The 27,164-nt window shown below is 50.8% G+C and overlaps 1 protein-coding gene across 1 annotated transcript in view; it reads left to right on the forward strand.

Moving 5' to 3' along the window:
• The first annotated feature begins 11,809 nt into the window (after positions 1-11,809).
• The window catches only part of Gabbr2 (gamma-aminobutyric acid type B receptor subunit 2), a 353,494-nt gene continuing 338,139 nt past the window's right edge, over positions 11,810-27,164 (forward strand). The window contains exon 1 of the mRNA XM_085677181.2: positions 11,810-12,139. Within this exon, the coding sequence (XP_085533307.1) occupies positions 11,825-12,139 (315 nt within the window). The 5' untranslated portion in view covers positions 11,810-11,824. The remainder of the gene's footprint in view (positions 12,140-27,164) is intronic.

The raw sequence follows: 27,164 nt of genomic DNA on the forward strand, positions 1-27,164 counted from the left end.
GATGTGGGTACAAGAAGAAAGGTGAGAGAGCACACACACACACACACACACACACACACACACACACACACACCCAGGTTCTCTAGAGGGTTCCTAACTGCCCGCTCCAAGTTTTAAAGATGCTGAAAGTACATTTTTTTCTCTTGTTTCCATTAAAAGTTTAAATTTTCTGGTATCAAAATAATCAGAGCAGAGAGACAGAGAAAGAAACAAACACAAAAGAACAATAATAAACAACAAGGTGGTCGGTTGGTTTCCTTTTAATCTCCCTACTCCCTTCTCCCGACCCGAGACAGGGTTTCCCTGTGTAGCTCTGACTGTTCTGGGACTCACTCCATAGACCAGGCTGACCTGCCTCTGCCTTCTGAGTGCTGGGATAAAAGGTGTGTACTACCACACCGACTCTTTAAATCCTTTTATCTCTTTTGTTTTTGCTTTATTTTTGAATGAATGAAGTTACTCTCTGAATACAACGTGAAAACAAACAGGAGAGAAAGAACCGAAAATAATAACAAAAGTGTCAAATGCTATGGTCAGCTCTTCCTGTGTGTGAAAGCAATAATGCTCACCCAATAGAGAAAGCTAGAAGGTAAAAAAGAAAACAAAACAAAGCAAAACAATGTTCCCACCCCTTCCTGTTATCTCCGCCCCACTTCCCACTTCCCATTAGTCAGGAGCTTCATCTCTGCTATCTTCGCGTGGCCAATGATGGGATCCAGTCGTTGGATGAGCAGATAGAATTTGTAGAATTCCCAGAGGCCTCTAATTTGCTGAAGGATAACAAACATCTATGAAAGAATTAAGCACCTTCTTCAGTCCCAATGAAATAAAGATGTCAGGAAAAGAAATTCCCCAAGGGAAGTCCAGATGGCCACACAATTGAACTTTATCAAGCTCTGCAGCCTGGTGATTCTACAGTGTCCAAACATCCAGGAAAACCAGGCAACAGCAAGCAACACCAGGCTCATTCTCCAGGGAACTCACCCAGAACTGGGGACAAACTCCTATGGTAACTTTTGGTGCTGTGACAACCGGCTTCACATAAACTTAAAGAGAAGTTACTTTTGCTCATAGTTTCTGAGGTTTCAGCCCGTAGTCTTTGGTTCTGTTTCCTCTGGGATATGGTGGCAGTGAAGACGTGTGTGGCAGACGGTTCCCCTAGTGAACACGAAGCAGAGAACGAAGGAAATGTGACTAAGGACCAGGTAGGTATAAACTTCAGAGGCCTCCACATAGTAGCCCAATTCCTCTGATAGGCTCTTCCTCCTCAAGTTCCTATGCCCCTCCCCAGAATAGTGCTACCAGGTGGAGACCAAGTGTTCAGTATGTGAGTCTGAGGGGCTGCATCTCACATTCAAAACAACACATATAAACTGACACCCTGTAAGGCTGATTCAGGACACCCCGAGAACTCAGGAGCAAAGTTTCTTCCAAGCCAGCTGCGGATCATCACACGTTGTGGGGGTCTTATGCCAGATGTTACAAACAATACCAGTAAATCATGTTTCTTTTTTGTTGTGTGTGGATGTGGGTGAGTGTGTGGTGTATGTATGCATAGTGTTCATGTAAGTGTGCACATGTGAGGTGCACCTGTATGTGGACACCAGAGGTCTGTGTCAGGAGTCTTCTACAAGGGCTCTTCCTCTTATCTCTTGAGACAGATCTCTCGCTGAACCTGGAGCTCACCCATTCAGCTGTGTTGGCTGGCTAGACAGGATCTGCCTGTCTTGTGCCTCACCTCCAGCCTGGGGATTACAGATGAGTACAGGTGTGCCTGGCCCTCATGCTTGTGCAGCAGATGTTTTACTGGCTGAACCTTAGATTTCTAGGCACCACATAAAACGCACCATCCTGAGACCATTGGCTGTTGATGCTGGAATTCCAGATGTTGTGAAAAGACAACAGGACCGTGGTCTGAATGGCTCAATCTCTCCCAAGTTCACATTGAAGCTGACTTCTATTATAGTGGTGCTAAGATGAGGGGTCTTCACACAGGGATGAAGCTGTAGGGGTGCCACCTTCAGAAATGAGATGTGTGCCCTTATAAAAGGGACTTGAAGGAACCATCTCTTGGACACGGGCGCTGAAGGCACCAGCTGTGAAGACTGGCCCTTGTTAGGCATCAGATGTGCTGGTTAGTGCCTTGATCTCGGATTTCCCAGGCTCCAAAACTATGAACAATGAATTTCTGTTTGCGAACTTCCCAACCTAAAGTTTTTTGTTACAGTAGCCTAAACTGACCAGAACCAGTATGGCTGCACTTCACTAAAATTCCCATGAAACTGGAATGGTTGGCATCTTAAGAAATGGACAAAAAGTAACTAAAATAACCTAAGATCAAATGCCATCTTGCCTGTGCTTTGGCCTGGGTTATAACATAGAGTCAGGGCAGAAGCAATAGGAAAAGGTAAGTTAAAATTTGTTGTTGTTCAAAGATGGTGTCTTGGAACATGAATTGTGTCATAGGATGTGGCTGTGCCTTACCACAGTGTGCACTGAAGATAGGACTGGGAAAGACCCCAAAAAGCAAATCACATTTACTCCCTAGGAGTGACGCTGTGACTGAAACGGGCTTTGTTGATCCAGCCAAAGGTGAAGCTAATGTAACAGCCCTTCCCCCCACTTCTGCTGTCACCTGCTTCTCCAGGATGAACCATGCAGAGACCTCCCCACTCCACCCTTCCTCTGTCTCAGCAGCACATACAGAGAATGCCTGCATCAGACAGAGCACACTTCTCCATTCAACAAATGTGTATTGATTATCTTGGGTGTGCCTGTGGCCTCGTACACAGAGAAGGATCTTGAGTTGCAGACAGCTGACTCCTCAAGGCAATGTGGTGCCAAAAAGCCATTCTAGAATGTGCTGAGATAAGAATAAATGTTCTATTTTTTGACTCTTAAGATACCAGAGATTTATGTGCTATCAAGAAAGGAAAAAACAAACACAAAAGCCCCCAGATCTCCACACTTCCAACTCTAAGGTACCATTGAGGACATAGTACATCCTGGTCCCAGAAATGAGCAGGAATACCTGTCTCAGGATAGCAAAATGTGATAATTAACTTCTAAACAGGTGATAAGTGTTATCTCTCAGCACGAAGGGAGCCTTAGCCTGGGAGCTGAGAAAGGGAGCAATTATTCTAGGAGGGACTGGAGGAGGCATTGCAGGGGAGGTGACACCTGAGTTGGGTCTTGACAGTTTTGCCAGTGGGAGAAAGGGTGGGGAGAGCATTCTGGGCTGAAGAAATACACTATTAGGCAGTGGAGTAAGAAAAGAGCAGGCGCACTCTGGACCTAATGCAGTGTGAGATGGACCACTTGATACAGTATGAGATGGACCGTCTGATACAGTGTAAGATGGACCGTCTGGTGCAGTGTGAAATGGACCATCTGATGCAGTGTAAGATGGATCACATGGTGAAGTGTGAGATGGACCGTCTGATACAGTGTAAGATGGACCTTCTGGTGCAGTGTGAGATGGACCACCTGGTGCAGTGTGAGATGGACCACCTGGTGCAGTGCGAGATGGACCACCTGATGAAGTGCGAGATGAACCTCCTGATGCAGTGCGAGATGGACCTCCTGGTGCAGTGCAAGATGGACCACCTGGTGAAGTATGAGATGGACCGCCTAATGAAGTGCGAGATGGATCTCCTGATGCAGTGCGAGATGGACCACCTGGTACAGTGCAAGATGGACCACCTGGTACAGTGTGAGATGAATCACATGGTGCAGTGTGAGATGGACCATCTGATGCAGTGTAAGACGGATCACATGGTGCAGTGTGAGATGGACCGTCTGATGCAGTGTAAGATGAACTGTCTGGTGCAGTGTAAGATGGACCGCCTGATGCAGTGCGAGATGGACCGTCTGGTGCAGTGCGAGATGGACCACCTGGTGCAGTGTGAGATGGACCGCCTGATGAAGTGCGAGATGGACCTCCTGATGCAGTGCGAGATGGCCCACCTGGTGCAGTGCGAGATGGACCACCTGGTGCAGTGCGAGATGGACCACCTGGTGCAGTGTGAGATGGACCACCTGGTGCAGTGTGAGATAGACCACCTGGTGCAGTGTGAGATGGACCACCTGGTGCAGTGTAAGGAGCTGGAATCTGGACAGTGCAGGGAGAGAAGCTGGTTGTATTGTCTAATCCTGGAAGCTTTGAAGCCACACTGTAAATAACTTATAGTGAGCCAGGGAGTGTGTGCCCTGCAGTAACTGTGAACCCAGGAGTTTTTGAGCTGGGAATGACACTGGTCTGCTTGTTAGGACCACGAAGGTCAGGCTACAACAGAGCTAGAGCAGAGGCTGGCATTATAAGTTAGACTGTGACAAGCAGCCAGGCCCCAGAGTGGATGGCAACCTCACATGTGGATCAGTGTGCTGGAGGTAGGTTGTGAAAAGCCAAGGCCACCACACGGCTGTGAAAACAGATCTGTTAACATACATGACCTCGTGGATGAACCTTACAGGGTATTACTGACTCAGGAGAGACAATGATACCATTTAGCTAAGGTCCAAGAAGAGGCCCACCCAATCTCTGGTGTTGACGCTCAACTCAATGCACTGGCTTCCTCCAGAGAGAGGAGGCCACCAGGGGGCTGTAGGTCCCTGATGCTCCTCTGGCTCTTTCTGCGGGTTCTGTGGGTGTGTCTGGTTTGTGGTAACCCACTGGACCACATGTTTAACAGTTGTGTGGTTTTCAGTACACACATTTACCATCTCACCATTTACCATGAGATGCCCCGAGAGGAGGAGTCTAGGATGGAGATACAGCTGCGCTGCTGGCACTCAGTCCCAGAACAAGTAGAGGCTTTGAGAAGGTTTGCAGACAGTAGCGGAGTGGCGCACAGAGCAAGCAAGGTGGGTGAACAGAAGGCAGGACTTGCCAATCGCTAGGCCTGCGACAGAGACACGGCAGAGATTGCCGGAGAAATTGACCAGTGGGTGGGAAACTGGAGTCTGTGTGATCAAAAGGAAAATGGAGACAACTTTCCTAGGGGAGCTACATGCTTCTACTGAGCCCATACGGAGGTACCAGCCAGAGAAACACAGAGAGCACAAGGAACCCTGGAAGGGAGAGGCAGCAAGGCTGGCAGTGGAGCTGTAGCTGGGTTCCAGTTTCTCTAAGACCCTTCACAGGTGTTCTCAGCAATAGGGGATTCAGGTGCCAGCCTTGCAGCCTTCCAGAACAGCTGACAGCAGAATTTCCCAGGAGTCAACATGTGTTGGCCGAGACCCAGACAGTTGTGGTCACCTGGATTCATGGCCTTGGTGGTGTGGCAGGTCTGGGAAGCCCTGAGAGCATGAATGAGAGTTTTGGCCCAGTGTGTCAAGAATGAGCATGTTCTGGTGTGGAAGGTGGGGACATGCAGGCTGTAGGATGTGGAAGTGGAGCTGCCACGAGATTTAATCCTAGTAAAAGACAAAACCCGGCGTAGGCAGACCTGGAACTGTGGGTTTTGCTCTCTCCTTACCATTCCGGTAAATGTTTAAGGACTGGAAAGACAGTCGGGTTGCCTAATAACAGTTCACTAACTGGAAGAGGTGTCAGGTATGAACAATGAGAGGCCCGCCATGCAGGACACCTTCAGCAGGCCGGGACAGTAGAGGGGGTCACTGGAGAAGCAATGCACTTCAGGGTGGGGGTTTCCAAATAAAACCGCTGGTAAGTGGGATAGGAAAAGTCTGGCTATTTGGAAACAGCAGCAGTGGCAGCTTCATAGAAAGCAAGCCTAGGCTTTTACAGTGTGTTTCCTAGGAGCCCGAGGGTGATGTAGTCACTAGCAAAATATGAGTGACTAGACAGCAGTCCCGTGACTGCTCTGGGGCCTGGCCCTACTCCACTGTGTGCTTCTTGGCCTATTTGGAGAGTTTGCGGTCAGCTCTGACTTTACCATGGAAGAGAAGCCTGAAATGATGACTGGTGGCCAAAGGAGGCCAAAGGATTCAGGGTCATTCCTGCCGAGGAAGAAAGTCTGGAGAGATGCCTGTAGCTATTGTTGGTTAAATGCTGCCACGAGAAAAACTAGGAGTACCACAGAAGCCTGTGACAGATTCGGGTGCCCGTAGGGAGAGAGCTATAGGGTATCTGACTTTGGTGGACCCGAGGAGAACATACATATAAAAATGGTGGACGGTGGTGGTGGACACCTTTAATCCCAGTACTTGGGAGGCAGAGACAGGTGGATCTCTGAGTTCAAGGCCAGCTTCATCTACAGAGCAAGTTCTAGGACAGGCTCTAAAAGCCACTGAGAAACCCTGTCTCAAAAAAACCAAGAAAGAAAGGAAGAAAGAAAGAAAGAAAGAAAGAAAGAAAGAAAGAAAGCAAGCAAGCAATGTCAATCAAGTAGCAGAGTAGGACCCTCAGCAGGCATGGGTCTTGCCATCTTTGGTGGCCTTATTATTCCTGATTTCTTTCCTAATAAGTGCTTAGGGCTCTGTTAAGGACTACAGTTGCATTGTCACACTTGAGGGAATTCAATACAGCAGCCAACGTGTCTGGGATCAGAGTAACAACTGTTGTTACTGTTTAATCCTCATGGTGACCCTGTAGAGAAGGAACTGTTCTCATTCTGGCTCCACAGAGTACAAACTAAAAGGCAGGAGGTTATGTGGTTGACCTGGAGTTGCAGCATGCACTAAGGTTGAAAGACAGGGACCCCAGAGTGTCTTACTCCAAAGTTCCCATGGCCCCCTAAAGGTAATGAGGGACTCAGACTTGGACAGGTGGTCACACCAAAGGCTTTCTCAGTGTCTTCCCACCTGAGGCTCTGTGGAAAAAGCATACCTCTTGTCTATTCTTGGTTCCTCCTGTGTGTTTTTTTTTCAAGACAGGGTTTCTCTGTGCATCCTTGGCTGTCCTGAAACTTGTTCTGTAGATCAGGCTGGCCTCGAATTCAGAGATCCCCCTGTCTCTGCCTCCCAAGTGCTGGGATTAAAGGATTTTACCACCACTGCCCAGCTGTCAACGATCTTAAGATTTTTGGAATTTCTAAAAGAGAGGGATGTTGAGATCTTGCCAATCTGTGCCCTCTGGAAACCGTCTGATTAGGAATTACTGTATATGTTAGAAATGCAGTCACCAATGTTGGATCTGATGAGAGATCCAGCCACAAGGACACTACTCTCCCAAAGCATTAGTGGGGTCATTATCATCATAGAGCCTTCTTGGGTAGGTCAGGAGGCCCAGACCCATCCTTCATTCAGTAGAGTCCCCTGGCCAGCTCTTCTTCCTACTTGTCAGTGCTGGTTTCAGCTCTTCTGTGAATATATACATATGTGTTTGGAAGACCAGGGTTTGATGTCATGTGTCTTCCTCCTTTTCTCTCTACCTTCCCTTTTAAAACAAGCTCTCTCTCTAGTTCTGGAGATCACTGATTTAGCTAAATAAGCTAGCCAATGAGCCCCGCTGATTATCTTGCTAAAACTAAGATGGGCATTACCATGCCTCGTTTTTATTTTATTCATTAAGATTTATTCAATTTATTTTCATATATGTAGGTGTTTTGCCTGCATGTATGTTTGTTTACCAAATGTATGTAGGAGTCCCTGGAAGCCAGAACAGGGCACTGGAGCCCCTGGAACTAGAGGAACAGATCAGCCACCATATAGGTGCTGGGGATCAGACCCTGGTCCTCTGGAATATCAGCCAGCATTCTTAACAGGTGAGCCATCTCTCTAACCCTTTTAATATGGGCACTGGGGTTTCAAACTTTGGTCCCCATACTTGTGCAGCAAGCGCTTTATCAACTGAACCATCTCCTAGGCCTTCAACGGTGTTCTTAGCCTCTTTAGAATGTTGCTGATCAGCTATAGACATGTGTCCTCAGAGACAGGCGAGTGTCAGAGAGGCAAGCACAGGAGCAGGGATGTATGGGTGACTTGTGTCTGTCACTGTCTCCGCCCTTAGGACACCGCCGAGTCAAGAGAGACCCTCGTCCCTCTATTCACAGATGAAGATGCTAACACCCATTTTCCAGGCTGCCATGAAGACTCAGATGATGCATCTCAAGGTGTCTGGCACAGAGCAGGTGGGTGGTTAATGTAAGTGGCAGCTATTATTATTACTCGAAGATGTCACTAGACCACATTTGATGCCTGAAACCCAATTTTTCAGTTTAAAAAACATGCCTTGGGAAAAAAAGGAACGAGCTCTCGAGAGTCATTCAGGGAATCTTTTCCAGAGCCATCACTCACGGCTTCTCCATTAAAAAAAAAAAGAAGAAGAAGAAATGTAAAACAACACACTTTCTAAAAAACAGCTGAATTGCTTGATGGAAAGAAATATCCAAGTGTAAACACAGATCCATGGAAGATGTTTGCAAGGGTGGCTTGTCAATATTCTTAAAGAAAAGGAGTGAGAGGTGGGCGAGTGAGATGGCTCAGTGGCTTGTCACTGAACCTAATGGCCTGCGTTCATTTCCCTAGGACCCATACGGTGGAAGGAGAGAGCTGGTTCCTCAAGCTGTCCTCTGACCGCCACAGGTGCGCCATAGTACACACTTGTGCACATCTGTGCATGCATCCTTGTGTTTACACAACAAAAAATTTAAATCTAAATGAAAATGTAAAAAGTGTTTAAAAAGAGTGACAGGGGCCTTACTGATTTTGGGAATAAGTAGAGGCAGGCTTGGATCGCTGGCGGGAAGGGGAAGCAGGCGGGGAGGTTTAGATCCAGGTCTTAGAGGAAGGCTGTGCTGGGCAGCCTTCAACTCCCCCAACCAAGGTGGCAAAAGATTCCCAGACTAATAGAGGCAAAAATAGACAGTGTGTGGGGGGGGAGGTGGAGGGTGGTTGTTTTCCTGGGTCAGAATCCTGCTCAGAAGGGTATTCCACCCCCTGATAGCCTATGGACCACAGAGTTCACAAGTCCCCACAAAGCCAGCGAGGGACTATCCCAGCATAGCCCGACACCTGGTCTGGGATTTGGAGACAAATGTCTATTTGTAGGGGAGGGTGGGAATGAGAGGATTGCTGAGAAGCAGGTGTGGGAAGACCCCGAGACTTTAAGCATTGCAGACCCAGTTGATACTGACACCCATCTGGTTCTGGAGGGGTACCCTGAGGCATGTGACTTACTGAGTCTCTATTGAGTTTCTTGTAAGGAGAAGACTACAGTCAAGAGTTTCCACAGCCCTGGGACTTGGCCAGCGCATTTGATCCCCATTAATCCTAAGAACAATTATGACTCCACTCATTTTCGCCTCCTTTGCTTCTACCCTGATTCTTGCCATGCCACTGAATATAATAGCTGCTGTGCCTACCTCTGCCCTTTCCTCTGCCTAATGGATCTTCACTCTGCTGCCAGAGTAGCCTGGTCACATAGCTCAGATCATGGCCTGGTTCCTGTAATTCTCCATTTTGCCAAGTGCAGCCAGTGTCCTCACAGCGCCGAGGCCCCGAATGATCTCCCCCATTTTTGACCTTGGCTCATTCCACTCTTGGCCTTGTTCACCCTGTGCCAGCTACCCTGGCTCCTGACTGTCCTCAAACATGCCAAGCTCCCTTCTGCCCCCCTATTCTGTGTCCTTACCTCTCATGGGACACTGTCCATCTGTCTTACTTCCCTCAAGTCTCTGTTTAAGGAGTCACTGTAGTGAGCACTTCCCTGAACTCTCTATTTTGGACCTTAGCCTGACCTTACCTGTCTCAATCCTCTTTCCTGCTGTTTTATTGCCACCCAGTGGGTTTCCCCTCAAACCTGCACCCTGAAATGTTTTCTTATTCCTAGATACTGTCTCTCTTTCTCAACCAGAGCACCAACTCAGCAAGGACAGTGACTGGGGTTTCTTTCTTCACTCTGTGTCATCCTGCCAAGCATGGAAGAGGGTTCCCAGTTGGAATGTAGTAGAAGGGAGAAATGGCTATTAACTGAAAGCAGGCCAGCTCTACCTCTACAAGAACTTGGATGCTGGGCTGCTGACTGAACCAGGAACTCAGAACCAGGGAGAATACCAAGGACCCAGTTATCCGCAGTGGTATGAACTGAGAGCCAGAGGGATGCACAGACAATCAAAGTGCGACATGAGGTCACAACCTGGCCTGGAGCCAGACAGTAAGGCAAGTAGATAGATCTCTTCCCGTCAGTAAGACACCTGATGGAGTGTCTGGGGTGCGGTATGAACTATTTTTTAGGGGGGGCTGGGAGATTGGGGTGCTTGGATCTACTGTGCTCTTGCACAAACCTCCAGCCCAGAAGGAGGAAACAGACACCTAGAAAGAGATAGGGCTGGGCTGACTTGGCCTCACTTTCGCTGGAGCTGTCCAAGGTCCTGCCCATCCTCTTAGCTCAGGCTGGGCTCTACTTCTTGACACTCCAGGCTTCAGTGTGCACGCCTCGCTCAAGGTAAGCATTTAGATAAACCCTTACCAAATGTGTGGAGGAATCGGACCCAGAGCTGCCGAGAGCACGGTGCCCTCCTTCCGGAGGGACTTTCCAACTACAGGGTGCAGAAGAGTGCTCTGTGGCTACTAACTCCACCGGTGCATTCTCCTGTAAAGTAGGGATGCGAGACTCAGTTTATTGTTTATAGGGCTGTTCTGAGGACTGCATTATACACTTGGTGAGAGCACTTGCTGAAGGTTAAACTCCCACCCTTGTTACAAGGTCGTACATATGGTCCAGAGTTTGGATGGGCTGTTTTGTTACATGACATATCCTCTCATTAATCAGACGCTGGAATTTGCAGGTTAGTGTGCACAGCTGTCATGGTTCATGGGCACACGGGGGTCACTCAGGTTCACCTGGCCCAGAACTGCTTTGCCTGAGGTTAGCCAGTGTGCCTATGCCAACTGACAGAGAAAGCGAGCCAGGTCCAGGGGTGTGCAGTGCTTCTTGGGCCTGAAGACAGAGTTCCCACCCAGGGGAGAATTTTAAGGCGGGGCCCTCTGGGATTGGGGACACTGGGAGGTCAAATGCCTGGAGGGGGCGGTAGTATACGTAGGACTCGGATCTCAGCCCTGGCCTGGGTTTGGCAAAGGACTCCAGGCTGGATCAAGAGCCCCAAGTGCGGCGGCGGCAGTAAGCACAGGAGAGCGCAGGCTGCAGGTGCCCCTAGGACACCTTTGTGGAACATTCGTTCCCTCGACTCGCCCGCCTAGACCTGGGAAAAGCAGTACCCAACCACCTTGCAGGTGCTACAGGAAGCGCAGGGCGAGGCGGCCGCGGCCCCGCGCGAGGCAGCTCCGGGTCGCGATTCCCGAAACCGCGGTGCTCCGGAGCTCAGGTTACCGGTGGGGTCAGCCGGCCTCGGCAGCCGGCGCGGCACAGCGCCCCGGGTGCGAGTGTGCGTGTGCCGGGAGCACGGCCCTCCCCGCGGCCGCCGCAGCGCCGGCGCCTCCCCCTCCCCCGGCGCACACGGCCCGTCCCTGTCCCCGGAGGCGGCCCGAGCCGCCGCTCAGCAGCCTCGCCTTCGCCTTGCGCGTCTCCCGCCGCCCTCCCTCCCCCGGCTGGACTCCAGGGTCCGCCGGCCCGCAGCTCGGGGCAGGAAAGTGCTGCGATCGCGCACGGGGGCGGGAGGAGGCGGCCGGGTGCGGGGCGGCCGCGCTGGAGAGAGGCGCGCGGAGACTCGGCCCCCTCGGCGCTCGCTCGCTGGCTCCCCGCCTCCCGCACTCCGCTGGCTCCCACCCCTTCCCGGCGTGATTGATCCGTCACGGGCGCCGCCGCCGCCGCGGCCGTTCTAAGCGAGCAGGAGCCGGAGCCGAGCCGGGGCCCGTGCCGGCGCCATTGCGCGGGAGCCGCGGGCAGAGCTCGGCGCCGGGCGGCGGGCCGGGCCAGGCCATGCGGGCCGAGTGAGCTGGCGCCCGCAGCCCGCGGCGCGGCATGGCTTCCCCGCCAAGCTCCGGGCAGCCCCGGCCGCCGCCACCGCCGCCGCCCGCGCGCCTGCTGCTGCCCCTGCTGCTGTCACTGCTGCTGTCGTTGGCGTCCGGGGCCTGGGGCTGGGCGCGGGGCGCCCCCCGGCCGCCGCCCAGCAGCCCGCCGCTCTCCATCATGGGCCTCATGCCGCTCACCAAGGAGGTGGCCAAGGGCAGCATCGGGCGCGGCGTGCTTCCAGCCGTGGAGCTAGCCATCGAGCAGATCCGCAACGAGTCACTCCTGCGCCCCTACTTCCTGGACCTACGACTCTATGACACCGAGGTGAGTGTCGGATGCTTGTGCCGTCGGGGCTGGGGGCGACGAGGAAGGGGCGAAGCTGCGATTGTCCGATCCTCGCTAGCTGAGGGCACCGCGAACTGTGCCCACCAGGGTCCCACTGGGCTTGGCTGGTGCAGATGGGACCCTGATCTTTGAGAACCTTCCACCTCTGGGAGTGTGTGTGGGTGGGTGCAGAATGGGGTCTCCTTTGACCAGAGAAGTAGAGACGGTATGGCTGGACTCCCAAAGGCCTGAGGTGGTTGTCCCCGTCCAGGTGCAGCTCCTAGGGTCGTGGGGTGCCAAGTGGGAAGAACAGGCGCATTGACTATAAACTGGGCCAGCCACAACTGGACCGGCTTTGGGGCCCGTTGCCAGACCCCAAGAAAACCAAGACGCTCTTTAAGGTCCAAGGGGTTCCGGGACCCTAAGGGCCTGAGCTCCGGGCAAGACTGGTCTTGTGGTGCGTGTATACAGCTCAGACCTCGCGCTCCACGGGCAGTCTTGGGGCCGAAGGCTCTGCAGCGCTGCTGCCGGAATCTACCCAGCGCTAGCCATAGCTCCAGCGGTTTGGGGAGACTCCCCTTCCCCCCTCCCTGCCTAAGGTTAGTTGCTCATAGAGTGGCCTGACAGGTCTTGCCTGGGACTTGTGGTGGTGTCCGGCTGCGCTGCCACTTTTGTTCGGCAGCTGCAAGCACAGCAGAGCAGGTGTACACTTGAGGCGTCTGAGTCGTGCAAGTCTTGACTTGGAGTGTAGCAAAGGGTTCCCCTCTGGTCTCCTCTGAGCAGAGCTAGAGAACCAAAACCTTTCCATCCCAAGGCCCCGTCTCACTTCCTCTGTCTAGGTTTCCAAAAAGCCTCAGCTCAGACCTTGACAGCCCACCCTGAGGCTAGGGCACAGAGAGGGCCTGGAGGAGTGATCAGTAGTGAGCGCAAGGTCGGGTTTGCGAGTTTTTCAGGACCCAAGGAGCCCCTTCTCTTTGGTCACAGCCTCGGGAGATGCGGCCTGAAGGGGGCAGTGATTTCCTTTACCTTGAGCTCTGTTTGCGCCTCTTGCTTCGCCCAGCACTGCCAAGGTGCAGCTCTTGGCTCTGGCTTCCCGGGCTCCTCTCAGGTTAGCCTCTGCTGGAGCCCCGGGACAGACCCCTCAAGGAAGGAGCATCCCGCTACATGGTGTAACCTGGGTAGGGCTTCCTCCCCTGCCTGACCCCTCTTTTTTATAACCCCGGAAAAAGAGCAGAATGTAGATTGTATCTCATTCCCCGCCTCCCCCGCTTCACTGATGAAGCAGCCTGCTGTTCTGCTCTGTAAATAAAAGGTGAAGGATTCGGTGGCATTTGGTGGCGGTGAGCGCAGGTTGCTGCCGGCGGAGAGGCGTCCTCTGCCTCAGGAAGAAGCACGCTGGGTGGCTGTGCAGGGCTAACCGTGTGTGAAATCACTTTCGAATGACGTTCCTGGCGCTCTCATATTTTACCTGAGCGTTTCAAGTTCTTTCGGGGTACTGGTCTGGCACACTTAAATAGAGAGTGCTGTTCACTTATATAGAGGCATATCTTGGCACCCTTTCCTGTGGCTCCCACACATAATTCTGGAAGGGACAAGGAAAGGCCGGTTCTTTGGAGACAAAAACATTTGGGGACAGGGGCAGCCCTGCTTGAATCCTGACTATGTCCTGTAGAATGTTTCAAAAGACTCCCTGAGAAGTTTCTTATGAATCCACTCGTGGTAGCAGAGGGATGGGTGCTTGGTTGCAGGGTGTGGGCCAAAGCTGCTTTCTTCTTCTTCTTCTTCTTCTTCTTCTTCTTCTTCTTCTTCTTCTTCTTCTTCTTCTTCTTCTTCTTCTTCTTCTTTTTTCAAGTACATTTTGGTGACTTTCTAAGTGAGATGGCCCAAAGTCAAGAGGATGCGGCAGAGGCACTTCAGTTGGTTGGGAACATTTAGGTGACAACAGGAGAGGAGCATGTGCCAGCCTAGTGCCAACTGAGCCTGACTTGGGGGCTTTGGGGTTGAACCCCTACCCTGCCCACCCATGACCTTGAACCAGGCACCTAATCTCTAATCTTGATAAATGCAGGTGTCCATAGCTCAACAGTGGAGTGGTTAGACACCCTCTGTCAGGTGGCGTCCGGGGACTGACAGAGAGATGTCGGCAGGCTCCATTCACTGCCAGTGCTCTGTCTGGCACACCGTAAGCACTCGATACACGAGTCTGCCTCCCTTCCTGCACTTTCATTTGGTGTGGATCCACCAGTGAGACGCTGTGGCTTTAGGGGGGATAACTCAGTCACTGCTAACATATTAAGAATGCTTCTTTCTCCTGCTTGGTTTTACAATCTCTAAGAGAGTCAGGGAGGCTACCACTAGGAAAGGGAATTCTGGCTGACAGTCAATGTATCATCTCTTGCAGGAGGTATCACATTTGGGAGAGTGCCCAGGGGCTATAATTACTTCCCCTGCCCCATGTAAGCTCGTCTTTAACATTTTTTTTTTCTGAGCCAGAGTGAAGGAAAAATCAGTGTATGAGAGAGCTTGCAGTGGATCCAGGGCAATCTGAACCGTGTTCATCATTTCAGAGTGAGGGATGGCTGTGTTTGTGGACTGTGAGAGCTGCCTTCACACTCGCCGGCTGGTCCCTTTTGTCAGAAGATGGCTGTAGTGGGCTAATCTTGCCTGGCTTTGTTGACATGTGATGTTAGTAAATGGCCTCAATGGTCAATGACTAAAGGAAGCCAGGATGGACTCAGTCCCCACCACCTGTAGAAAAGATGAAAGGTACAGTCAGTATGTTATCTGACCTCACAGGCCAGCCTGCCTCCTGTGTGTGTTGATGTTAGTTGAGCCTCTCCTGTGATGAGCAAAACAGAACTTCTGCTTTCTGTTTTGCAATACTGTAGCCAAAGGCTTTACCATTGAGCTATATCCCCAGCTCTCTTTCTACATTTTCATTTTGAGATAGAGCTTCCACAAGCTGCCCAAGCTGGTCTTGAATTCTCTCAGTAGCTCAGGCAGGCCTTGAACTTGTACCAGCATCTCTGGTACCTGGTATTCCAAGTTCAGCCTAGAACTTTCAAGGCCTCTGTCAATGCCGTGGTCATAACAGTGAGGCATCACAACAGATCATATGACTGTCGGGCTTTTTCTTCTTTGGTGTGGCATTGGGTCACTTCAATAAACACTTGTTTATGGATTCCAGGAGAACATGCATAATAAAAACATAATCAAGGCACTGAAAGGGTAGACAAGAGGAAGTACCAGAAGCTATGTAGAGGCTTTGAAGATCCCACCTTCAGATAAAGCTGGATGTAGCATTTGGAGTCTCAGATTCTTTGCTCTGAAAGCAGTCCAGATACAAAAGTGAGCTCAGTGGATTGCACTGCTTATGTTTATGATGAAAAGGAGCTGAGTTCTCTGGTAGTCACATTAGTAAAAGAAAATAATCATCAAGGAATATGCTTAAAAGTAATGATTGTGGGTCCGATCTAATTAGTGCCTATTTATAGATATAGAAAAGCAGAAAGAAAATAATTGCCCATAATCTACCTTTACAAAAATTATTGCATCTAATAAGTAGGATTATTTATTCCATTTGCCAATGTTTACTGTGCTATGCACCTGAGATTCTACTGCATGTGCATTTTAATATTTTCTTTTTTTCAGCGGACATTAGCTCATGCGCATTTCCCGTGTCTTCAAATCTATTTGTAAATATGATTTTTAGTGATTGTATGCTATTCTGTCCCTTGCACACAAATTCATCATTTCTCCGCTGTTGAATTTCTGTGTTCTCACTTGTTACTATCAAAAAAAAAAAACCCAAACTGTAATAGAACAAAATCAAGTTCTGGAAACAAAGGCACAGAAGCCAAGTGTGCAGTTAGCGCTCAGGAAGTTCACTCTGATGGTGCAGGGATCCAACTTAAAGGCCGGCACGTGCAAATGATTGACGAGTGTGCCTTCTTATACACCCTGATTGGCCAGCATGCCCCCACCTTGCCCTACATGCCCCCGCCTTGAACGGGTTTGCTGACTACCTCCTCTCTGTGCGCTGTACTTTTTTTTTATGTGCAAGACGTCAGAGGACAACTTAAGGGAACCATTTGTGTCCTTCTATTGTGTAGATCCTGGAGATTGAGCTCAGGTCACCAGGCTTTGCGACAAGTGTCCTTTCCTCTAAGCCATCTCGCTGGTCCCGCGTAATGTTGTATGAGGGACTCAGAGGGTTGTAAGCTGTCTATGAACAGCAGAGAAAGGGCAGGGTGAGAGAACCCCCGTCATCCTCAGCTCAGGCTAGAACACGAGAGTGGAGGCAGCTGTACAACCGAGGGACGCACTGCACATTCTGGAATCACGCTTCCAGAAGGTGAGCGCTAACAGTATGTGAATTCTACCAATGCAGCCATTAATAAAAATAAAAACAGATAGATCTGAGCCTGGTGGCACAGGCTGCCATCCCAGCTACTCAGGAGGATGTGGCAGGAAGAGCATACGTTTAAGGCCTGCTTGGGATCCAGAGTGAATTCCAGAACAGTCTAGACAACTTAGTGTGACCTTGTCTCAAAATAAGTGTTTGCCCAGAATGTGTTAGGCTCCAGGTTCAATTCTTCTGGGGTGGGGTGGGGGAAGGATGAACTGAGCCGTTTTAGGTTTGGCTTACATTGAGCGGTTATACTCTCATTGTGCAGCTTTTAGTAGGTTCCAGGCTTCGGGCTCCTCTTGTAGAAACCCAGACTCTCGTAGTTCATACTACTGAACAAAACCTGGAGTGAGCTGTGTTCGGGTATGTCTGCATCCAGAGGCACAGCGAGATTTTTAAAAATGCCTTCCTCTCTGGGTCTTGGCTCTGGTCCCTTGCTAGTTCGCAGTGAGGCATGCTGTCCCGAGTGGTGGCAGATGGCCTCACACAACTGCAGCTTTGCACACTCTCAGGAAATCCAGCATGAATAATGGTGTCTCCCAAATGCTCCAGCAGAGGTTCTAGACTTATAGCATTGGCACAAACTGGGTCATGAGTTCATCTGCTAGGCAATCACACAGCATTGATGTGCCAGGCCAGTGCCACGTACCAGCCTGTCATGAAGAGAGAGAGAGAGAGAGAGAGAGAGAGAGAGAGAGAGAGAGGAGGTTATCGACACCCAGTCTCAGGAATACAGAGTCGAGAGGAATTTGGACCTACTAGGAACTCAGAGCTGGATAAAGGGGTGTGGTGTCAGGAGGGTCAGATGATGCTCTTCATACATGCTCTTAGCAGCTCTGTCCCTGACAGAGGGATGGAACAGAGGTCAGGTACCTCCCTGTACCTGCAGGCTCATGGGAAATGCAAAACTGACAGCAGAGACAACAGACTTGAGGACATTGAGAAAAAGCAATCATGGCTGTGCTCGGGGAGACTTCTGGAGGAGGTCTTGGATACGGTGAATGGAACACAGCACAGAGAGCAGAGGAGGCATAGGGGAAGTGGGGGTTGGGCCCTGGGAAGATTCTCAGGGTTAAAGCATGGAGGCAGCAAGGTGTGAGATATGGCATTGTAGGACAAGCCTTATGGGAAGAAAGGGCGCCCAGGATGGGCGTGGCTACCTTAAAGAAGGGTGGGATGTGAGGAGCCAGACTTTAGTGATCTGGTAGGAAAGCAGAGGCTGACTGTGGATAGAGGAAGCCTGGAGACCCAGAAACTGTTGTATAGTTGACCCAAGGGAGAAAGGCTGGGGTCTCAACACGGGTGGAGAGGCAGAGGCAGAAGGAGGAGAGAGGGAAAGTGTGGCATGGAGACCTGGCTGGACAGGAGAGGTACAGAAAGGGACTCAGAGGAGCGTGTGTTCTTGACAGCTCTGTCCCTGGTAGAAGAGAGGCAAGGATGGGACAGGGGTAAGGTCGGTGACCTCTCTCTGCCTTTGCACCTTGGGCTCTTACTTGATACCTGTTGAGTGAGGCTAGGCTCATGGTCAGGAGATTGGGGTTTGCGTGCTGCTTACCTGTGTGGAGATCTTGGAAGCCCACTTGGCCACTGGAGGCAGTGGGAGGACAGCTCTTCAGTGGCATCTATGCTCAGGATGTAGTGAGCGCTAGCAATCTGTTGTTGCATATTGTCACTGTGATTTTGGTACCGTGTGAGGATTCTTAGGCTGACCACAGAGGGCCACTATGAGGAAGGAGAAAGACACATATGGAAGCTTCAAACATGACGTCAACACAGACACATATGGAAGCTTCAAACATGACGTCAACACAAGGCGCTGTTTTCCGACTCCATTGTGGAGAAGGGTGTTGGGGACAAAGGATGCGGACACTGAGGACTTCATTGGGTTCCCTTTTCATCCCAGCTCTTGTTCTCTCTCATGTGACAGCCACATCCAACACACGTCCTACCTCTCAGGGCTGTAGCTGCTTGCAGGCAGGGCCAGTCTGATTCTTGGGGGCTGGCAGAGCTGGGCATGCCATGGGCCTGAGTGAATGGTTGCACAGTTGAACTGTGCCTGGATGAGCTGGGATTTTGTGGGATGGTTTCCCTGGACCACCACCCTGGGGCCTTTATCTTCTCATGTCAGGGTGTAAGTGACTTTAGGAACCAGAATGGTCTTTGCTGCCAAGTTGGTACTATATTCTGAAGCTCCCACCACTACCAGTTCCTGAGCCCCCATTCCCCAAATGGACCAAGATCTTTATTATACCCATTCCTCACCAATTCCTCAGCCTGGACAGGCACCCACAGACACACCTTCTTTGTCTCCAAAATCCTTTAGAAAAGAGATGGGAGAGATTGATAAACCTGTTCAGTGCAAGTTTGATGTTGGGGTAGATTTTCATGGGCCTTTGCCTTTAAAGGGGCCTTTTCATGCGTTTGGCCCGCCCTATTTACAGGCATAGAGAACACATTATCCCACACTGAAGCCTGAGATCCTAGCAGGGAACTTAAGAGATGGTTGTTCAAAATGACCAATGAGAACATTCCTGCTGAGCGAATACATACTCGGGAAGTATATCTTCCGCTAGGGAGGACTGGGTGATGCTGCAGTAACAAACGAGTCCTGGAATCACCGCTGCATATTTAGCTCAAAGTCCTGTGTGTCAGAGACCCTTCTTGTTGACGCTCATCCAAGAAGCAACATAAGGGATACAGGCTGTTTTCGCGCTGTGTCAAGGAAAACCCTCAGGAAGGCACTGTGTGCGCTGGCGTCTTATATATGGATTGGGTTTTGGTTGTCTTCACTTGCAAGTAACATGTATGATTTCTGGTCCTTTACCTTTGACCAGACCAGAAACAGTTATTCCCTCTCCCCAATTCAAAGGAGTCTAGGAAATACGGAGGAGCACAGGGTCGTGGACATTTGCCATTGGGGTCCTTCAGGAAGGTGCCAAGGGGTAATTTATAGATGCCAGAGATCTCAGGTTATACCTGTGAGAGATGAAAGAAGAGGCTTTGGGATGAGGGTAGAATAGCGAGGGCACAGATGGGGAGCCTGGCCGAAGTACAGGCTGTGCCTGAATTTTAAGATGTCCTTAGAAACACATCGCTCTGCACACTGAATATATACTAATAACAAAATTGAAGGCTCAGACCATGGTACTGTTCTCATACCTATGGAAAGCGGAGGCATGGGAGGACAATTGAGTGGGAGCAGTTACTCAGGAGCCACTCTCAGAAGTCTTGGGTAGAGAGTCAAGACTGTCCGCTTCAGATGGGGGTTCCATGCTGGGCCTGAAGAGTGGCCCTAGAATCTTCCCAGGAGGTTGCATGCTGACCTTGGGTTCCTACAAAGGTGTCAATCAGCGCACCTCATTGGCACCACAACAAGGTCTGTTCCTGCCTTGGGGCCTTGATACCACACCCACCTGACGGGGAGAACCTTGCACCAGGCTCTGTGATGTAATCCTCAATGAGAAGCAGGTACTGCCCTCGGGAACTTGCTGTGTCCCAGGCCTAAGTCACAGTCACATGTGGTGTGGTTCACCCATAACAACCCACTGAGGCTACAGCAGAACACCTTCCCCTGCTTGGCCATTCCCAGCGTATCTGAGCAGAACCTGACTTCTCACCTCTCAGTGCTTTGATTCCAAGAAGGTGAGAGCAGGAACAGGCAGAGTTGCCCAAGAAGCACAAGCCTTGCACCTGCTGCTCTGTTTACTTCTTCCTTGTGGTTATTTACCAACAGGCCCAGCTGGGAGGCTGGTGAAACGCCTTCCCCTGGTTACCTGACGGTCTAGGGATGCACAGGTGTGCCAGTCTGAGAAGATGGGAGGAGGAGTCCCAGACAGGGCCAGTGAGCTGGATCCTGCTGGACCATCAGTGGCTGACCTTGTTGACAAGTCCTCTCTGCTATCTGTGACCAGCAGCTTGGACTGAGCCTCTCTGAACTATCTTAGCACCGAAAACTCCACATTCCCTGCCCTGGTACCATCTCAGGTCTGGATCTATAGAACAGGAGTTCCAAAAATATCCATGAAACAAGCAAACAGGTCTATAAACCTGGTTCCAGCTCCCTGGTTCTGGGATTCACGAATGCCAGTGTAATAAGTTGGTGGTAAACTTTGGGTGCCATACATTGGGGAGAGCTTGCTGATCAGTCTACATATTCTTCAGGGGTCGTGGGGAGAGGAAAGGGCATGTGTTGGATGTTCCAACAGGGAATGACAGGCCAAATTAATGTCATCTTCCTTTCCCCTGAACAACACATGTAGCGTCCTTTAATGCCCAGCCCAACCTGGGGCAGGTAAATCTGCCTGGATTGTAGAAAGGTTCTCTGGTCTCGGTTTATTAGAGCAATACTTCAAAGAAGACTTAGGAGCTGGGTTCTGATATCCTGAGCACACTTCCAGAGACCACACTGCGCCAATGGAGGTGGGGCTGGGCTCTGGTCCCAGGAAACATTGTAGGAATGAAGCCAAATCATCAGTCTGGGTGAGTCAGGTGGTCTTGTGCCAAGCCTGGGCACCCCCTGAATAGCAAGACTTCTTCCAGGTGCCAAGCCTCTGCTCCGTGCCTCTGTGTGGTCAGTACTGACTCAGAAACCGAGGGAGCAGGGTTAGGAAGCCATCATCTCCCTGGTGCTGGTGATGGATCTAGATGCCATTAAATAAGCAAATCTGTTAGGACCATGTACAAACAAAAGTCAGTTATGAGATGGTTTTGAATCAGAGCATTCTTATCTAAGTAAAAGGTGTGGCCGTTGTGATGCTGTTTGGACAGACTGGGGGTTGTTTGGCCGGTTTTTACTTTCCTGCTGTCTTGGAATGTACTGTGCCGCTGAAGGATGAGGCGTCACTGTTGTCTGGAAAATTAGTAGACCCAAGGTGGAGACCAAGTGGAGTGATCCATCTTCGTAGGTGCCTAGGGGTGCCAGTTGCTGGCTAAGGCAAGACCCCTTCTCCCACCACTTAGCAAGCATCTCTTGGGTCAGGATTCTGATGGAATCTAGCCAGCAGCGGCTCTGGGGAGTCCCGCATTACTGCTGTTCCTGGGCAGTGGGGTCAGGAAGGGCACAGAGAAAACGATATTGTCACACTCTGCTCAAGGTCTGCTTGAATAGGTTCAGAGGGAGCTGATTCTGAAAGCAGGAGCCACACTTACAATAATCATCATTGTGTTCTCCAAAGAAATCCCGCCTGCTTCTGGAGCTAGCCATTCCCCGAAACTTCTATGCGAAGGCCCAGAGTGGCTTCCAGGACCTGATGTCTCACTCTACGGCAGGTGACCAGAGCCCACGATGGTGGCCCCTTTAGCCAAGACTGGAGGATGCCTTGACTTGGGTGGGAGAGCCGGTCCCCATCTCCCTGCTGTAAACTGGGGCCTAGTGGACCCTTCTAGATCCTTGAAGGACTCTGGGAATTTAGGAAGGTTAGGAAACTGTCACGGAGCTTCTACCGTCACTGTCATCGACCAAGGACAAGGAAGTGGGGCGATGTAGTAGCAGGTGGGTAGATGAGGGCAAGAAGGACACCCCTTTTCCTTGTACCTTCTCGCCTGTTTGGTACCATGGGGAGTGCTGCATCTGTCACTCACTGAGCTGCCAGTCTCTCGAGGAGAAGGCTATTCCTGCTCACATCTCGCAGATGAGAAGAGCAAGGTGAAGAGATTTATTTCATGTGGCTAGCCAAAAAGGAGCTGAGATTTGAGCCGCGCACAGATGTCCACATTCATCTTCCCGTGCCATTGCGCTCCCCCCATCCAACCAGATCCGTTTTCTTGTTTTGTTTTATTTTGTTTTTCTTCAGATGATAGGTTGTTTTCCCTGGTGAATTTCACCCCCAACTGCTTGTTCTCCCTCTAGTTCATCTCCATCTTCCCCGCCCCCAAGCCAGCCCACTCAGCCACACACTCCCAGCTCCGCACTCTCGGCTCACTGAGTCTATCTATCTACACACCTGGTTCACACACATTCTCTCTCTGTTCCCTTGCACCTGGAGAGCTTACCTCTTGGGAGAACTTGTCACCTCCCGTTGTGTTTACTTTCGTGCCAGGATTTTGGCCCCCTGTTAGACTCAGATCATCTCCTGGGCGACAGTTGTGCCTCCTGTATGTATCTGGGATCACCCTCCTAAGCACAGCTAGGACCAAGGCCTGGGTGAGGATGGGGATGCCTAGATGGCCCAGAAGCAGCTGGTCCTTAGAAGGCGCATGGAGAAGGAAGTGGACCAGGAATGGCTCCCTTGTGCACGAGCAGCAGGATGGCACAGGGGTTGCCCTTACTGGCCTCTTCACTCAGCATCAGCACCACTGCTTACTGAGTTTTCCTGTGCTATACCCTGAAGGGATGCCCTATTGTTCTGGGACTGGCAACCGAACTCCCCCATGACCTTGGAGGCCCTCCAGGGTCAGCTCTATCAACTCCCAGAGCCAGTGCAGACCACCGTTCCCGTCTTCCTCTGGGCCCAGCCATGCGGTCCTTTCTGCCTCCTGGATGAGCATGCTCATTCTTGCACAGGGCCTTTGCACAAGCTGCCGTTGTCGGCAATGCCCCAGCCACCTTTCTTCCTCCGTTGGGGCCTAGCTTGAGCATTTCCCGAGCCCTCTAAGAACTGTGGCTGTTCCCTACTAGTGCGTGTACAGTTGTTGCTTGCCACTTGTTGGATTAGCCAATCAATGTTGGTCTGTTTTCGTTCTTCCAGAGGGTGAGAACCGGTCTGTTTCAGCTCCCTTCAGTGTCCAGCGTAGTTTCTCGCACACAAAAGATACTCAGGAAATGCTTGCAAAATGAATGAGGGCCAGCTAAAGGCTTGAAGGGAGGCTGATTAAGAAGTTTATGATGGCTTGCTAGAGTGTGGGCTGCAGGGAGATAGTCGGCCAGTGTGGGGAGTTATTCAGAGTCAGGCTACCTGTGTAGTATGCCCTGCTTGGTCCCTGTGCCTCTGTGTTCTGTCTGTGAAATGGGGGTGAAACGTGCAGGGCCATTGTGAGGATTGACAGGGACCCTTCGTTGAAGCATTGAGCATGAGGGGCCCTCATCCCGGCGTCAGCCACTAACTTTCAGTGTGAGCATCGAAAATGTAAACTGCTGTTGCAAAACACTTCCTTCTCCTTCAGTGAGGCTGTGTTAGAGACTGTAGGGGGTCTGTGACCTGGGTCTGAACTTTATGGTTGGAGGTATTTCTAGGTGAAATTGCTGGAGAGACTCTGGAAGCTCAGTGGTGTCTCCCACCTTGGCGTGGAGTCTATCATCTCCAGCAAGGTCCCTACATTTCTGTCTTGTGGAGGCTTGTGACTGTCTCTTACTCCCCTTTCCCTTAGCTGAGAGCTTGCCCAGCCGTTGAAGGCAGGCCTGGCACCTGTTCCACCCGAGGGATTCCAGCACCCAGGTTCGAGCCTGCAGGTGGCCAGGAACATTTGCATGTGACTGAAGCCTCTGCCTGGGCACCTAGCGTGGCCCTTGGCATGCTGCTGCTGCTAAGCAAATGTGTTCTGTGTGAGTGGTGTTAAGTACATTGCTAAAGCAACACTTGAGGATAAACTCACAACTGAGCCTGCTAATGGAGAAAGGTGTTAGGAGGCGTTCACAGAGAGCAGATTGCTGGGTCTGAGGCTAGGGATAGGTGATCTGCTGTCCTGGCTGGGGGAAGACACATTTTTTTAGCATCCAGAGGCAAATTGTTTAGGTCAGAAGCAGGGTAGTTCAGTGGATGGTGCCCTGGATGTACCGAGAGTCACCTGACCCATTGTTCTCTGGTGATGGTCTTGACCTAGTAGCTGCACTTCTCTATGCTTTGAGTTCATGTGCAAAGGGAAATATTGTGCTGTCCCTAATTCTTTATAGAGTTACTGTAGCGGGGAGGGAGTGCTGGGGACAAAGGCCATCACACCTGTAATCCGAGTTCCGAGCAGGTTGAGGCAGGAGGATATCAGGAGTTTGAAGTCAATGTGGGCTACAGAGTGAGACTCTGTTTCTATCAAAACAGTGGAAAACAAACAAACAAATAAAAAAAAAACAAGCAAGCAAGCGAGGCTTCCAGGCTGGAGAGATGGCTCAGTGACTGCTTTTGCAAAGGACTCAGGTTTGTTTCCTGGTCCTCAATGATAGCTCACAACCAACTCCAGTTTCCATGGATACGATGCCCTCATGATGTGGTACACATGTGTACATGTAGGCAAAACACCCACACACATATTAAGTAAAAACAACAAATAATTTTATTTATTTATTTATTTTGAGATAGGGTTTCCTAGTGTAATCCTAGTTGTCCTGGAACTCATTCCGTAGCCAGGCTGCTGCCTGCCTCTGTCTCTCAAGTGCTGGGATGTGGCCCTCCAGGCCTGGTGGAATCATTTTTTAAAAAGGAAAAGTTTCAGAGAGTCATGAGAAGTCACAGCTGTAAGATGCACCTGAGTTATCTACAAAGACTGACTGACTTAGCCCTCTCTAAGAGTCTCAGGGTGTTTGAAACATCTTTTTGTTTTGGTCTAGTTGAGACAGAGTCTAGCTGTATAGCCCTGAACAATCTGTAACTTCCTATGTAGACCAGGCTAGCCTGAAGCTTGCAGCAATCCTCCTGCCTCTGTCTTCTGAGTGCTCGAGCTGCAGGTACGCACCACTATGCTCAGCTCCCGAGAACATCTTCATAAGAGACACAGGGTTGCCGTGGCCACCCAAGCTGGATGTGTTGTTAGCTTCAATGCTGCCTCGGTATGGAGCTAGGAGCCTCTACCGTAACACAAGGAGAGGGAGACAAGGTTAGGGGAATATTTTCTTTGAAGGGACTGTGCATGAAGGAGAGGTGACTCACAGCAGGTGACCTGTGAGTTGGCTTTGAAGGAGAGAGAGAGCAGGAAGAGACCTATTGGAGGAAAGAGCTAGCGGGCCAAGGTCAGGAGGAAGGACTTCAGGGGACTCGTGTGAGGGCCATTCAGGCGTGGTTGCACCTAGTGATAAGCTGCAGGAAAGACCTAGAAGGCCATTATCCTTGGACCATGGGCCTCGAAAGCACTTGTTTAACCAGGCAGGGCTCACCTAGGGCTTCCTCAGTGTCCTAGTTTAGTGTTGGCAGCAAAGAGGCTTCTTGCTGGAACACACACCCTCGTCACCTGGAAGCTGAGCAAGTAACCTTCGGGAACATTACAAAGCTTAGGGCGCAGGGGAAGAAGGATGGGCTAGACAGACTTGGGATTTGGCTCAGGCTCTATCTGCCATGTTTGTGAACGGGCCCTGTGACTTGCAAACTCTGGAACTTACTCATCCTGCTTCTCTATCTAACAGCAGGGGGATGAATAGTTATTAAGAGGCTAGGAGAGATGGATCCAGGCACAACCAGTCATGCCTGGGAAATATTGAATGGGTGCAGGACCAGCCTTATTTGATTCAGAGAGAGTCTGCCGGGGAACATTCTAATTTCAACAATGGAAAAATGACTCAAGGCCTGAAGAGGGCCCAGGAGTGAAGTTAAGCTTACTCGAAGTCGGGTCTGTAGGTGGACAGAACGGAGGCAATGAGCTTCAAACTTCTTTTAATGGCTTTCTTGATGAAGGAAGCAGGGGAGCATGGCCCAGGCTAGAGTAAATGTGGACAAAAGCCGCAAGAAGACAGGTTGCCAGGCCTGCCTGTGAGTCTGAAGGCAGAGGCTGGCATCGACTTCCGGGACTGTTCCTCCTGTCGGGCTGGTGGGCGGCCAGGCTGGCATCGCAGGAGGCCTCCCTCTGAGATGAGGGGTGAGGGGAACAATCCCCAGCGCCTGTCTCTGTTAACACGGGTGTGGTGGGAGATGTGTGCAGGACCTCCCACTCCCATGACCCCTCTGTGGGAGCAGAGCCTGGGTTTAGAGACAGCAGAGCCGCTGGGGCCCGCTGTCATTTTGGATTCTTGTGATTAATCAGCCCGCCTGGGAAGGATGGAGTCCTGGCTCCCCAGCTGGGGCGACGGATGGTTTTGCTTTTGAGAACTGCCAGGTTCCAGCCCTGCTGCAGCCTGCCTCAGATTGCTTCTTCTCCGGGCAGAGAATGATGAGCCATTTGGAAAATGCATTTGGAAGGAAGAGATTCTGAGCCGCGCAATACAGTGGTTCTCACACAGCTCTGATAAAGAAGTTGATGGATAAAGACTAAATTGGATTTTTACCAAAAAAGACTCAGTGCTGGGTGTTTGGTGAAAGAGAGTTATAATGGCTTAGGGGAGCTGTGGGCAAGGGAGGGCTGCATTCAGAATCCAGGCCTGGGGCTGGGAGCACTTGGTCCCGTGCTCTAGTTTTGGTGGGGTTTTGCCTCAGTTTCCATAGCCGTGAAAGGGAAAGGCAGTTTCTAAATGATTCGTTTTCCCAGAATTGGGGATGGACCCTAGATCTCATTTATGGGAGGCAGATAGCTTACCACTAGGCTATAGCCTCCTCTGACTTTAAACACAAACAAGCAATAAAGCTTTTAAAATTTTGAAATATGTCTAAGTCGTGCAAACTGGCCACAAATTTGTGATCCTCCTGTCTTATGGTTCCAAGTAGCTGGGATTTCAGGCCCGCACTGCTGTGCCTGGCTCTAGGTTATCTTCTGCTTGACTGAGGTAGCAACCCCAAAAGCCTTTCATGACAAAAGCCAGGCCACAGCATTGCTGTGAGGGCCCCA

Source organism: Myodes glareolus, chromosome 16 (genome assembly GCF_982192425.1).
Source record: "Myodes glareolus chromosome 16, mMyoGla1.1, whole genome shotgun sequence".
Taxonomy (NCBI): Eukaryota; Metazoa; Chordata; class Mammalia; order Rodentia; family Cricetidae; genus Myodes; species Myodes glareolus.